At 46.6% G+C, this 14,922-nt stretch overlaps 1 protein-coding gene across 1 annotated transcript in view; it reads right to left on the bottom strand.

The window, feature by feature from the left end:
* Nucleotides 1-8,504, bottom strand: part of EFHD1 (EF-hand domain family member D1) — a 53,136-nt gene extending 44,632 nt beyond the window's left edge. The window contains exon 1 of the mRNA XM_072640518.1: nucleotides 8,010-8,504. Coding sequence (XP_072496619.1) covers nucleotides 8,010-8,374 — 365 coding nt within the window. The 5' untranslated portion in view covers nucleotides 8,375-8,504. The remainder of the gene's footprint in view (nucleotides 1-8,009) is intronic.
* Nucleotides 8,505-14,922: the final 6,418 nt, after the last annotated feature.

Genomic DNA, 14,922 nt, shown 5'->3' with positions numbered 1-14,922 from the left:
GCTTAGATGTCTGTCTAGCTTTAGGTGTGGTATCTGGGTTCAAATTCCAGTTCTGCCACTTAACTACCTAGATTAGTCACTTAACACCTCTAGGCCTCAGTTTTCTCATCTGTAAAATGAGCTCATCGGATCCAGTTCTCCAGCTGAAGGCACAAGGAAATCAGGCAGTAGATGCTCTCTTTGCCACAAGGAGACTCTGATGGGAAGCTTAGAGTCCAGGGAGTAGAGAAGAAAAGCGATCCTAACCAGCATCCCTGGCTTGGACTGTGCAATGGGAAAAAATGCTGGATTTGGAAATGGATTCAGATGCCAGATCTGAAATTTACTATAGATTTGAATAAATTTGCCCCTGTCACTCACTTATTAAGTAACTCGGAGTTCCCTGGCATCCTTCAAGGCTCATAGCAACAAAATATTAGGCTACCAGTTCTAACCCTTTAATTTTACAGAAACAGAGAAAACAGAGAGAAAGACACCACCTAGTCCAACCCATCTCTCTAACCAATAGTCTCCCTCTACAACATCCCCAACAAGTGATTGTCCATATTCTGTTTGAAGGCCCTTAGTGAAGGAGAGCTGACCCCTTCTTAGGATAGTCCATTCCACTGATATATGGATAGCTCTAATTCTTACAGAGTTTCTTTCTTATGCCATCTGATTCTGGCCTCTGGGATCAAGCAGAGCCTGCCCAGCTCCTCTCCCATACAAGAGCCCTTTACTACTTAGACACCAGATATTGTACATGAGACCTTCCAGTTTGTCGGCATAACCCAGGTCTCTGTCTCACTATATCCCACAGCCAACTCGATCAAATACGTATTTCTACATTCCTATTGTGTTCCAGGACCTGAGCTTAACTAGATGGAATCCAATTGTGAAGCCTCCCAGTTGTTATGACCTTTCCTACTCACTATTTACTCACCGTGTACTCTAGTATCATAGAAGCCTGGGAGGGACCTTAGAAACCACCTAGTCCAACCCCTCATTTGACAGAGGAGGAAATTGAGACCCAGAGAGAGGAAGGGACTGGCCCAAGGTCACACAGGTAGGAAGGGCAGAGCTGGGATCTGAACCCAGACACCTAGATCACAAATCCAGCAGTCTTTTCAGTTAATTGTGTAACCACGTTACCAACCCTGCTGGAGAAAGGTTTATTGGCTTGAATGTGACTGAGCACTAGCTGAGCTGCCTGGGTCCTGGATGGAAGCTATCTCCTCGAGACAATATGCCAACCTCCTGCCCCTTTAGCTCAGTCTGATGTTGGACACAGTAGATGCTGTCTTGTCTCCTTATCCACTAAGACAGACTGGCTCTGGGAAGAGAGGGTTATTGGAGCCTTGGCAGAGACTCAATAGACTTCTAGTTTAATTCTCTTAACACTGTGTTAAAGCTAAAACAGGTGTCCATGGAGATCCAGTGGGTCAGACCGTCTCCAATTTACTCATCCAACTCAGCTGAGTTCAGAATAAACTGGCAGGACAATGGACTGGACAGTCTTGAATGAGGGCTACGTGACAATTGAAGGAATCCTTTGCCGTCCACGTTGATCAAGATCTCTTGAACAAACCATTATTTAATCTCTAGATAAATCACGAAATTTTGAAGCTGAAAGGGACCTTTTCAAGGTCATGGACTCTAATTCCAATGGCAAAATGGTCTAATCAGACTGTCAGTCTGTGAGTGACTAGCTGTGTGACCTCGGGAAAGTCACTGCCCCTCTCTGAACCTCTGGATCCTTCTCTGTCAAGTGAAATAATTAGATGAATAGATCTCTAAGGGCCCCTGCAGCTCTAAACAACTTCACGGCAATAATGTAATTTCTTAGATTGTAAAGCAATTAGATTTATCTTTCGTTTGGTTTTTTTGAATCCCTAGCACCCAGCTGTGTTGGGCACATAGTTGTTCATTGCCCTTCCTTCTGGAAGAGGATCATCACATCAGGCCAATATCTGCAAGTGAATTGGATTTAAGTGAGGCAAGGCTGTGCAAAGTCATCAGCCTCACTTTTTCCTCTGGAGCCATTTGGGTCTAGTGGCCACATCAGGAGGACTGGAGATGGCCCCAGGGGCACATAGTAGGTGATTAATAAGTACTTCATACTATAAGTAGATTGTGAGCACCTGGATAGCAAAGACTAATTCAAAGGATTACAGATATCAAGCTAGAAGAACCTCAGAGGTCATCCCAATACCATCCATTTATAGATGAGAAAACTGAGGACCAAAGGCATAAGGGACTTGCCCAGGGTCTCAGAGGTAGTAACCATTAGAGGTAGGATTAGAACCCAGTTCTCTGCCTCAAAAGTTCATTCTCTCTGCCCTAGGCAGTACTGCTTGCCAGATGAAAGCTTGTTTATTTGTGAACCCCATTACCTCCTCCAAGACTGATTCAGCTATCACCCATCTCATATGCCTCCTCCATGCCACCCCCCTCACCCTCCCCAGGACCATCTCCAGTTATCCTGATCTATATCTGGTCATTGGACGAAGACTGCTCTAGAGGAGAAAGTGAGGCTGGCAACTTTGCACAGCCCTGTCTCACTTAAATTCAATTCACTTGCAAGTCATGGCATCACCTCCCTGATGTCATGGTCTTCTTCAAAAAGGAAGGACCAACAGTAGTAACCATCACCCTCCACAATGGTCCCTTCCCATCAGCCTAAGATCATGTTGTGGCTGTCTCTCTGATGATCCTAAAACAGCTTTGCCTTGCCTTTTCTCCTTTGTCTTGCTTTCTACCCTGTGCCTCCACTTCCCCTCTACCCATTCTTTCATCTTCCCCTTGGAATTTGGCACCTGCCCTCCCCAATGGGACTTGCTCTCTCAAAGGTATTTCAACCCCAATAGCCTTCCCTTACCTGGCATCTTGCTTTAACTCTGCTCCCTGCAGACTCTTAGTTCCCCACTCAGCTCCCTGGAATTCTTCCTCTTCTTTCTTGAGTCCCCTGGGATCCTTCACCTACACCCATCCTGTGGGAGGCCCCAAAAGGTCCCTCAACCCATTGCTTGGCCTTCAACTACTAAGGAAGCCCAAGCACTGTCTCCCAGACCCCATGACTAGCCTTAATCTCCCTTCTGAGTATGAGCATTGCAGTAGAAAGATCATCGGATAGAAGCGTTCAAAAACACAACCTCCATGAGCATCAGTTTCCTCATTTGTAAAACATCATTACCAAACTCAATGACTTCCTAGGTCTCTTCTAGGTGTGGATCTCAGATCCATCTCCAACAATTTAGAGACATGCATTCCTAGCAAGCTGACCACCCAAGTCCTGATGTCCAAACTGAGTTTATAAGCTCTCTGTCTCTCTGAGCTGTTTCTGTCCATGGCAGCACCATTTGGCCAGACTCACACTTCCTCTTTGTGGGGCTGGGTCACTGCCTCTTCCTTATCCTCTTACACGTAATCAGCTGCCCAAACTTGCCAGCTTCACCTTCCTATTTCAAGCAGCCTCCCTTCTCTGTTTCTAAGACTACCTAAATTCCCCTTCTGATCTGTCCTTCAAGCTCGTGTCCAAACTCACTGTCCTTATGCATGGATTCTGGTCATGTAATCTGTTATGGCTGCCTATGGCCTCCTGAGTAAAATTCAAACCCTTAGGCCTGGCATTCGAGGCCCTACATAATGCCTCCATTTTACCTTCATAGGCTCATTTTTCCCTTCTATAAACTCCTCACACTTGACCTTGGCTTCAGCTATCCCTTTTATTCCTATCCATCTTTAAGTCCAACTCAAACGTCAGGCACTCCAGGGAAGCTTCCCTGGCCCCCCCACCCCTTTTTTCCTTCCCCTCTAGATTTCCCAAAGCACCTTCTTCAGTTAACTCTTTAGTATACACATCAGGTCTTACTTTATATGATTCCTGTCTGGGGGTAACATGAGGGGAGGGATGGGCTGGATCATATCTAAACATATCTAAACAGGATCCATTCTTAAGAAATGTTCATTGAGTGAATCAATCAGTGGTCATTTATTAAGTGCCTACTGCACGCCAAGCTCTGTACTAGGTGACTGGGAATCCAGAAACACCAATGAAAGAGCCCAGACCTCAAGGACCTGTCAATCTTTTATCGAGAAGAAACAAGCCACACTAAGGTGGGGGGAAATCAGGAAAGTCTTTCTGCAGGGAGGAAGGTGTGTGAGTAGAGTTTGGAAGGAAACCAGGCATTCTAAAAGGCAGAGCTGAGGAGCAGGATGGCATTCTAGGCATGAGGGACAGCCAGTGCAAAAGCCTGGAGGTAAGAGAGGGAGATCATCAAGCAGTCCAGTTCATCTGCACTGAAGATGGTATGTAATAAAACTAGAGTCAGGTTATAAAAAACCTTTAAAAGGCAAACAGTTTACCTTGATCTTGGAGGTAATAGAGAATCATTGGAGTTTACTGAGTAGGGGACTGTCACAATTAGATGTTTTAGAAGTGAGGCTGGGCTTTCTGGTTTACAAAGCACTTTTCTCATCTTCTGCCTCACCTGTTAAAAGGCACCACCCTACCCATAATTTTCCACCTGGACTTGTTGTCTAGTAGTTTCATCCCAGTGAATTAGAATAATTGGTCTAAAAGGTCCCAGGTGGGAACTGAAGGGACAAAATTCATCTGGGGTGCTTGTAGGGTGCCAGGTTCTATCTTCATTAATAAGACTGAGGAGGCACATCACACTTAGTAGATTTGCAAACATGACAGAACAGGAAAATGATAAATGTTGGAGAGAATGTGGGAGAGTTGGAATACTAATTCATTGTTAGTGGAACTGTGAGCTCATCCAACCATTCTGGAGAGCAATTTGGAACTATGCCCAAAGGGCTACAAAAATGTGCATACCCTTTGACCCAGCAATATCGCTTCTAGGACTGTATCCCCAAGAGATCATAAAAATGGGAAAGGGTCCCACAAGTACAAAAATATTTATAACAGCACTCTTTGTAGTGGCCAAAAACTGGAAATCAAGGGGATGGCCATCAGCTGGGGAATGGCTGAGTAAATTATGGTACATAAATATAATGGAATACTATTGTGCTATAAGAAATGAAGAACAAGAAGACTTCAGACAGGTCTGGAAAGACTTATATGATCTGATGCTGAGTGAAAGGAACAGAACCAGGAGAACCACAGTGTGCAAGAGTTTTTTCTGGTAGACTTGGATCTTCGTAGCAATGCAAGGACATGAAAAAAAAATTCCCAATGGTCTTCTAAGGCAAAATGCCTTTCACATTCAGAGAAAGAACTATGGAATTCAATGGCAGAATGTAGCAGATCATTTGTATGTGTGTGTGTGGTGTATGTGTGTGTGTGTGTGTTATGTTTTGGTTTGTTATATGATTTCTCCCATTTATTTTAGTTCTTCTACACAGCATGACTATAGTGAAAATGTATTCAATAGGAACGTATATGTAGATCCTATATAGAATTGTATGCTGTCTTGGGGAGGGAGGAGGGTGGCAGGGGGTAGGTAGGGGGAAAAAAATCTAAGTTTTATGGTAGTGATTGTAGAACATTAAAAATAAGTAAAATGAACATATTTTTAAAAAAAAATAAGACTGAGGAGGGTCCTTGAGGACAGAAGCCAACTCAGTGCTCATTCCTTTGCCTTCCCAGAAACCTGCTGCCCTGCTCCTGGGCAGGCCTGCCAGTCACCCAAGAGTGCCCAAGAGACTACTCACTGATCCAGGAAACTGGGTGGGGCCCATGCAAAACTCTGAGGACAAACATTTCCCAAACTTTGACAAATGTGCCTGTCCCAGACATGAGCCTGCCAGGCAGCCTGCCTAAAGGCCCAAGTCTGACACAATGCCCATCCTCCCCAAATGCCTCAGAGTAAGGTCCCAAGGGTCCTAGGGTCTCCAACAAGGCCACACCTATGAAACCCAAGCTGGGTATAATGAGCGCCAAAAGCCCTGGGCCTATACTCCGAGCCCACCTGGCCAGCTAAAGTGGGAGATGCCACTGCCAAGAACCTGGCCACCAGAGGAGCAGTGGGCGTGACAGCAATCCTGGGTGCTGAGCACCCATCACCTGCTGTTCTTTGCAGGTACTCTGTTCCAGCCAAGCTGACTTACTCCTTGTGAAAGTCATCACACCTCTAATTGTGTGTGTCTGTTCAGGCTGTTTTCCATGCTTCTTCACTTTGGGCTCATTTGGGGGCTGCTGGGTTTTTCTTTGTGTCCCCAGAACAGCACACATGTAATGATACTTCATTGATTGAGTATTGACACCCACAGAGATGAAATCACAGATAATTTAGAGCTAGAAAGTCCACAAGTCAGCAAGCACCACCAACCACAAGCCAAGCACCCTGCTAAATGCTGAGAATACAAAGAATGGCCCAAAACAAACAAAAACAACAGCCTGGGGGCCCTCAGGGAGCTCCAGTCTAAGGGGGAAACAACCGCCAACAACTGTGTACAAAACAAGACAGAGAAGGGATGGACTGGGAGTAGTTTCAGAAGGAAGGCACTAAGATGAAGGAGGATGGTAAGGCCTTACAGAAGGAGAGGAGGGAGTGTGGCTCAGTTGAAAGAGACCAGGAGTTGGAATTTGTTACCTCCTGGCTGTGTGACCTTGGGCAAGTCAGTCTTCAATTTCCTCCTGGGTAAAATGAAGAGTCTGTACTTCATGATCTCTGAGAGCCCTTCCGGCTGGAAATCTATGAGATTAGAGGTTATCTAGTCTATCCTGCTCCTCCTCACTCTACAGAAGAGGAAACTGAGTCTCAGAGAGATTAAGTGCCTACTATGTGCCAAAAGGTATAGTAAGTCAAAAAGAGGACACAATCCAAAGTGTGGAAGCCTGGTAATGAAGGTATTCGATTGAGCTTCTTCAGTTGTCCTGTTAGCCCCCTTCCTCTTACGGCAAACCTGGGCTGGGTTAAATGAACCAGAGTAATGACAGCCCCCCTGAAAGGCCTGGGAGCCCTAGCCCAAGCCACACAAACATAAACATACAAAATGACCCATGGAGAACAAGGCAGGAGTTTCCAGGAATGTCTGGCATCCAGCTGTATGCATCTCTAGAAAACTTTTCCTCATACCTTACTTTCCACCTATTCCCCAACTACCTTTGGCCTGTCGGGTTTTCAAAATCAGAGCCCAAGGTCAGCTTTCCCCTGGCAAAGGAAGGCCCATCTCTAGCCAGGGAGGAGCTGCCTTCTGCCCTCTCTCCAGGTGGAAGTAAGAAGAGAAAAAGAGGGGAGCTAAAGGGGGAGATCAGCTAGTGAGGGGGAAATCCAGGGATCCCCCTTCGGAGCACAGCCCAAAGGCTAATTAATGGATGGCACGTGCCAATCCACTAGTTGCCAGCAGAGAGACTTGTGTTTCTGGCTCCCTGTAAATACTGGCCGGAGCCAGGGCTCTCAACAGAGACCTTCACGCTTCCACAGGTTCCTGAGCCGCCTTGGGGCAGTACCGGGCTCGAAAGGCCAAGTAGCTGTGGGGTGGGAGGAGGGAAGCTATCACTCCCATCTCCATTCCAGATACCCTTCCCTCCCTGGCGCGAGGGCAAGGCCCACTGGGACACACAGAGGCCGCTCAGTCTGGGGAAAGTACACTCCCTTTCTCTCCTCCCCTCTCATCCCCAAGGGCCGAGCAGGAAAACCGCCCTCCCCTATCCCACGGCAGGAGATGGAGAGCCAGCGAGAGACACAAGGAAAAGAGCGGAGTGGATAGCAGGTGGTGCTGGGAGAATTAGCGAGGACTGGGCAGGAGGCTGGATGTAAGGGGCAGCCAGGCAGCGGGGATGGGAGGAAGGGAGGAGCAGGCCAGGAGAGAGGGTACACGCCTAAAGCACGGGGGTCACCCGGACAACGTCCCCAAGGCTAGAGCGCGGGAGGGAATCAGGGCGGCGTCCCAGCTAGGGGCGGGAGGGGCAGAGGACCCTGGAGGTCGCGCAGGGGGGCGGAGCCGGTGGAGAGGGTGGGGGCTCAAACCTGCAAGGCTGGGGCGGGGGCGAGGAGGATTTTGAGAGGGGCTGCTAGAGGGTGACTGGCGCAGCGTGGGAAGCAAAGGGAGGCACCCACCGTCGGAAGAGGCTCTCCATGTCCTTGATCTGCCGACGGCTGAACTCCGGGAACTCGGTGTACGGTTTGAAGACCTTGGTGGGCCGGGGCCGCGCCGTGCCCTCGTGAATGCTCTGGCGCCGGTTCAGCTGAGCCTTCAGCTCCGAGTCGGCGTTGGCCGTGAGTTCCTTTGCCGGCGGCTCCTCCACGGAGGTCTGAGGGCCCGGGCTCCGGCTCCGGGCCCGGACCCGGGCCCACTCGGGCTCTGTCCGCAGCCCGCAGTCCGCCCCGTCGAGGCCGTTCTGTTGCGGCCGCTGGCCGGCCTCGGACTCCTGCTCCAGCCTCAGCCGCCGCTGCAGCTTCAGGGCAAGCTCCTGGGTGGCCATGACCTTGTTGCGCCGCAGCCCAGGCTCAGAGGGGAGCGCACCGCAGCCCCGACGGACGCACAGACAGACCTGGCTCCCCGGCTCGCTTGCTCCCTCGCCGACCGCGGCTCAGAACTCTTCTCGGATCCCGGGCTAAGGAGCCGGGCTAAAAGGGAGAGCGGGAGGGAGGGAGGGGGCGGGGCGGGGGTGGGGCGGAGGGCGGAGCCCTGAGGTCCCAAAACCAGGTCGAGTAGAATCTGGGCAGTTGCCCCGGTAGATATCGCAGGCGGTAAATTTGAATCCCACTTCGGCTACCTGACTGCTGGTGCGCCCATGCGCGGGCCCCTTCTTTTTCTGGGCCCCTCTAGGTCCTTCTCGGTAAACCAAAGGGGTTGGATTAAGTGACATCTAAAGTCCTAATTCTGTTTCCCTCAGTTCCTCATCTGTAAAATGAGCTGGAGAAGGAAATGGCAAACCACTCTAGTATCTTGCCAAGAAAACCCCAAATGGGGTCACGGAGAATGGAACACGACAGAAACGACTCCACAACAAAGCCCTCAGCCTCCTCCTCCCTCCCAGGGGCCAAGGCGAATGTTCGCCGAGAGGGAGGCAGGTGATGCTGTCCATCCCTCCTCCCTCTCCCAGGATGCCGAGAGAGCCCAGCTAAGCTGCGGGTGGGGATTCCCTTGGAATAACTAAGGACCTTCGAGGCGGCCCATCCGGGCCAATCCTCCTTTTACAGATGGGGAAACCGGGGCCCAGGGAGGTTTCATTGATGTGCCAAGGGCAGTCTCGGGGTTCCTCTTTCTTCTTGCGCGTGGGAAGATGTTTAGCCGCAGCCTGGGAGCGTCTGCAGCCTTTCACCACAAAGCCAGGGGGACCTCTCCTTCTCGAGTGACTCCCCCTCACATTTTGCGTTCCAGCCAAACGGACCTTCTTGCTACACTCTAAGATGTTCTATCTCCATTTCCTCCGAGCCTCGGCTGAAATTCCAGTTTCTGCCAGAAGCGGTTCTTGTCCCGTCCTCCCCCAGCCTGTAAAGATCGCTCCTTCCCTCCCTCGGAAGTTATCTTCTCTGGATCCTGTGTGATTTTGCTGTACGTGGCTCTTTCTTGTTATCTCCTCTGTGAGCCTGGGAGCTCCTGGAGGACTGGAATCTTGCCTTCGCCTCTCTTTAGATCCCCAGCGCATAGTAGGCGCTTAATACACGATTGTTGATTAATTGATTAGTTAGCACTTGTGTAAGACAGAGTCTTCCCTCCCTCGCCAAGTAGAATGTTGCCTCCAAGAGGACGAGGGACTGTTCTGATTTTCTTCCTGACCCTATGGAAGGGAATAATACCTGGCACATGACTAGCACTTAGATGGTTCTGGAATCGAATTGAAAGTCCCTGATGGGCTGGATGAAGGGTCAGACTGAGGAGTAGGAAGACCTGTGACTTACGGGCTAGGTGACTCTGGGCAAGTCATTTCCGAATCTCAGAACCTCAGTTTCCTCATCTGTAAAATGGGGCTAGCAAGTAAGCGCTCCTGTGAGGGTCAAAGGCGATAAAAAATGTAAAGTACTTTGCCATCCTTAGCGTTATTATTTTTTTCCATCGTATTCTCATCTTTCCCCATGAGGTTTAGATAAAATGATCCTGGAACAAGTCACTATCCATTATTATTTCTTTCTCATTATTATTATTTTAGAATGCCTGCATCCTTCCCCCAGAGTGGCTGCTGTCTGAGGAGTGTGGCTTCCTGCAGACTGGTTAGGGTGGAAGGGGCTGCTTGTGGGTTTTGTTTATTTCATTTGTTTTGCTTTTTAGGCAGAGCAAAGCTCTGTATTCATTTTTTTGTCATTTTTTTTGGTTTCTTTTTTTGCTTAGAATTATCCTCTAGTTTTTTTAGTCAGTGATGTTTTATTTTTATATCATCTTATTTTCTCTCTATGTTTACTTCTGCTTCCACAAGTCATACCTTGTGACAAATAACTGTTTAAAGGAAGAGAACTCAGCTAAACAGATTAAGGCATTGAAAAAAATGTGCAATCTGCAGGTTAGTGGAACCCCACCTCTCCAAAGCAGGGGATTTCTTTCCTCGTTTTTCTTCTTTGGGGGCAAACTTGTAACTTCACACTTTTTCCTTTTTGGTGGTCATTTCCTCCATTTAGTTTGCAGCTATTGTCTTGGTTGTTTTCCTAGTAATACTTCACCCTGCATCAATTTATGTAACTTTTCCCATGCTTCTCTATAGACATCAAATTATTCTTTTTTTCCAGCACAGTAATCTATTAAGGCTACATGTTCTAAATAGAAATGTTATGGGCTAATGAATGCAAGGTAATGACTATAATAGAAGAGGTACACACCTGTAAGTTTTGCCAATGGTGACATTTGACAGTTTAATGATTTGTAAGTTGGGCGGGTGGTGGCTGTCCAGAGCACATCAACATATTTTTAAAAAGATTAACTTTGCTGTTTTGAAGGTAAACATAACTATAATTCAGCATTCTCCTCTCCCCCCACCCGACAATCAGCAGTAAGTTTTTGTATATTAACAGTTGGAGCAATACAGGGCTGGCCTTGGAATCAGGAAAACCTGGGTTCGTCTCCCTTCTGACACTGGCCACAACATTCCAGTATCCCCTGGGAACTCTCTTAGACTATCCATCAATCAATCTGTCAAATTGTCTAGTGCTACAATTTCCTCACCTGGAACTCCTCACACTGATGAAATTTTGGGTCCAGACAAAACTAATCCAATTCAATCAATTAAGCACTTACTGTGTGCTAGTTACTGTGCTAATTGTTGGGACCAAAGAAATCGGTCTAGAACCTTGAGACAATTCCCCCTGGGGACTTATGGGAAGGCCTGGATCAGTCTAGTAGAAGATGGGCAAGCAGGAGTGGGGTGTGGGTGCTATCTGCAAACTGGAGGGAATGCTAACATCTATGACGCCAAACATTCTCAGAACTAGAACAACCCTTTGTTAAAGATGGAAGCCATCAGTTGAATTAACAATTAGAAGTGCAAACTGCTGGTCCTAAATGGAATTTCACCATGATAATTACACTGTACAATAAAAGGTTTTTTTTAATCTCTTGAAGAGTTGAAAGTATTTCCCATACCATTATCCCATGATCTCATTTATTCCAACAACATTCCTTGGAGACTAAGGGAGACAGGTTTTTTTTACCAACCCACCCCCTGGGAAAAAGGAAGCTAAGCATCTCACCTGAAGATCACACAGCTGAGCAGCAACAGAACAGGTTTTCTTCTCTGTCATCCCCAAGCTGAAGGAGCCCAGGACTCAATGATCTTGCAAATGGAACTTCTACTGAGTCAATGCCTACTGAGTATCTTGCATGAGGAAAGGCTGTCATGCTGGTCTGGGAGCCAGGAAGACCTGGGTTTGAAACCCACCTCAGATACTTGCTTGCTGCTTGACTCTGGGCCAATCATGTTCACTTCTCACAACCTCATTTCCCTCATCTGTAAAATGGTGATAATGATGGTGGCAACTCTAACTTCCCAGGGCTGTTTTGAGTGGATGTAGTTCAACATTTATTGAGTGCCTACTGTGTGCCAGGCATTGTGCTGATGCTTGCCAGCCTTAAAGGGCAGTACAAATATTGGTTGTGATTATATGGCAAGCATCAGGAAGTGTATACAATGTGTAAGACAAGGTCTCTGTCCCAGGAAGCTCAACATTTGGGAAGAAAATAAGGCAGCAACTCAAATGAATGGAACACATTGTGGTCAGTGCAGTGAGAATTGTCCAGAGGGAGACCTCTTTAGGAGTTAGAAAAAGAGCACATGTGTCCAGCTAGAAGAGACCACAGAGGCTACCTAGTCCAAACCCTCATTTTACAGATGAGGAAACTGAGGCACACAGGGTTAAGTGACTTGCCCAGGGTCACACAGCTGGGAAGTATTTGAGGTCAGACTTGAACTCATTAAGAAGAGTTGCCTGGATTCCAAGCCCAGTGCTCTAGGCAGCATGATGCCATCTAGCTGCTCTGAAGTGAAGTGGCTTATGGCTAAATATATAAGCTATGCACCATGGGAATTGTCATTTTCTGATGTTTAAAATATGTGGATTTATTGAAAAGAGTTTCTGTTTGCTCCACCCTCCATAGTGAATCAGAGTCAGTGTTTTTATAGGGTACTTGTTATTAGAGCGTTATATAGACAACTGTCTCCTAGGTCTCCCTTTAGTCTTGGGTTGGGATCAAAGCATGTTTTAGGAATTAGGAGCCCAAATATAGCTTGCCTCCGATACAGGAAGGATGCAAATCACTTCAACAAGCATTCAGATATACTATATGCTAGGCACTGGGGATACAAAGGCAAAGCCAAATTCAGCCCTGAACTTACTGTTCACTGGGAGGAAACAACATGTAAATAGATAAATAAATTCAAAATAGACATAAAGCACACAGGAAATCACTTAGAGAAAGAGGAGGGAAGATACCAACGATTGAGCCATCATGGAAGGGTTCTTGTAGGAAGTGGCACTTGGGCAAAGTTTTGAAAGAAGTTGGGGGAATCCAAGAGGTGATGGGAAGGAGAGAGCATTTCTGGACACAAGGGACAGCCTGAAAGCCAAGGCAGAGAGGGAGTGGTAAATAGGCCATTTGGCTGAAACATATCGTACGTTCAGACAAGTAATGTGAAACCAGTATGGACAGATGAGCTGGAACTAGATCGTGGAAGGCTTTAAATGTCAGGTAGAGGACTCCACATCTTGAACAGGGGAGCTGTCAAACCTGGGTCTAAGACTATCACTTTAGTAGCTGTATTGGATAGCTCAGATCCTAGCTATGTGACCCTGGGCAAGTCACTTCACCCTGTTTGCCTCAGTTTCTTCATCTGTGAAATGAACTGGAGAAGGAAATGGCAGACTACTACAGTATCTTTGCCAAAAAAACCCCAAATGGGGTCATGCATGACTAAAGAACAACAAATGTTCAAGCTCTGTGCTAGATGTTTGGGAACACAAAGGAGCTTACCTTCTCTTGGGGGAGAAGAGAGGACCTTGGACACTCACTTTCTTCTGCTGGGCCCCAGTTTTTCCTTTGTAAAATTAGGTCATTGGATTAGGTGGTCTCTTCACTTCCTTCCAACTCTATACCTATGATATGAATTTACCTTGAGCCAGTACAGAGAGAAGAGCTGGGTGCAAGACATGACGAATGGGAAATTGATCAGAGTAGCAATGAGATAAGTGGCTGGTAGAGGTACAGTACCAATGAATGAAGGAGCTAAGTAGCACTTATTAAGAGCTTACTATAAACTGTATCAAAGGACTTGCCTTCTCAAGGAAGGAGGAAATTTGAAACTCAAAAATGATTTAAAAAAAGAATGTTAAAAATGGCTTTTACATGTAATTCAGAAAAAAAATAAAATAAAAACATTTCCCCTAAAAGAACTTACTACTGCAGAACACTGTGCTAAGCACTGGATATAGAAATAGGCAAAGTGGGTGAAGGGAATAAGCATTTATATATCACATTTACTATGTGCCAGAAACTGGCCTAAGCACTTCACTAATATTTCAATTGATCCTCACAACTACCCTAGGAGGTAGGTACTATTATAACCCCCACTTTACAGAGGAGGAAACTGAAGCCAGTAGGGTTAAGTGTCTGAAGCTGAATTTGAACTCAGGTCTTCCTGACTCCAAGCCCACTGCTCTGTAGCACACTAGGCCCCCACTCTCAAGAAATTCACCTTCTAGAAGAAAGAGACAATAACACATTGATGGTTTTGACTGCTGGCATGGGAAAGATCCCATGGTCCTTAGAGTATAGCAGCAAATCCGATGTTAATGCTTCTTCTTTTGTGTCTTTTCCACTGATAAAATGATGATCAGTGTTTGATGGTGAGCCACTTGACCATGCCAAGGACTTTGGGGGAAAGAACATCCTTTAGTAGCTGCAGTTGCCAAGTGGCATCTCATGTACCTTGTTCCCCTCCAATGGAAAAAAAAAAGAAAAGCAAAACTCTTACAACACTTACGGAAAGTCAAGCAAAACAAACTCCCCCATTCTCCAGCAGACTGGAGTGAGGAGTTCAAATCTAGCCTCAGATACTTCATAGCTGTGTGACCCTAGGCAGGTCACTTCACTTCTGTTTGCTTTAATCTTCTCAACTGTAACATGGTGACGATAATAGCACCTTCCTTCCAGGGTTGTTGTAAGGATCAAGGGAGATAATATTTGTAAAAATATTACATAAGATAATGTAAAAATAAAATAATTGTAAACAAGTGCTTGGCATGGTGCCTGGCATACAGAAGGTGTTTAATAAATGCTTATTCCCTCTCTCCCTCTGATCAATACTAGTTGTTCATGATAGTTTCCAAATTGTTTGTTTTTCTGGTGTTATTATTGTATATGCTGTTCTCTTGGCTCTGCTCACTTCATTCTGACTTGTCTCTGAAGCCATCCTTTTTGTGATTTGTTGATGGCCCAGTAGTTTCATGACATTCATATATCATGATTTGTTCATCCATTGCCCAACTGATGGACATCTCCTTAGTTTCAGGGTCTAAGTTACTACAAAAAGAACCACTGTAAAGA

Source organism: Notamacropus eugenii, chromosome 2, assembly GCF_028372415.1.
Source record: "Notamacropus eugenii isolate mMacEug1 chromosome 2, mMacEug1.pri_v2, whole genome shotgun sequence".
In the NCBI taxonomy this organism is placed as follows: Eukaryota; Metazoa; Chordata; class Mammalia; order Diprotodontia; family Macropodidae; genus Notamacropus; species Notamacropus eugenii.
This window is presented reverse-complemented; position numbering and strand designations above follow the sequence as displayed.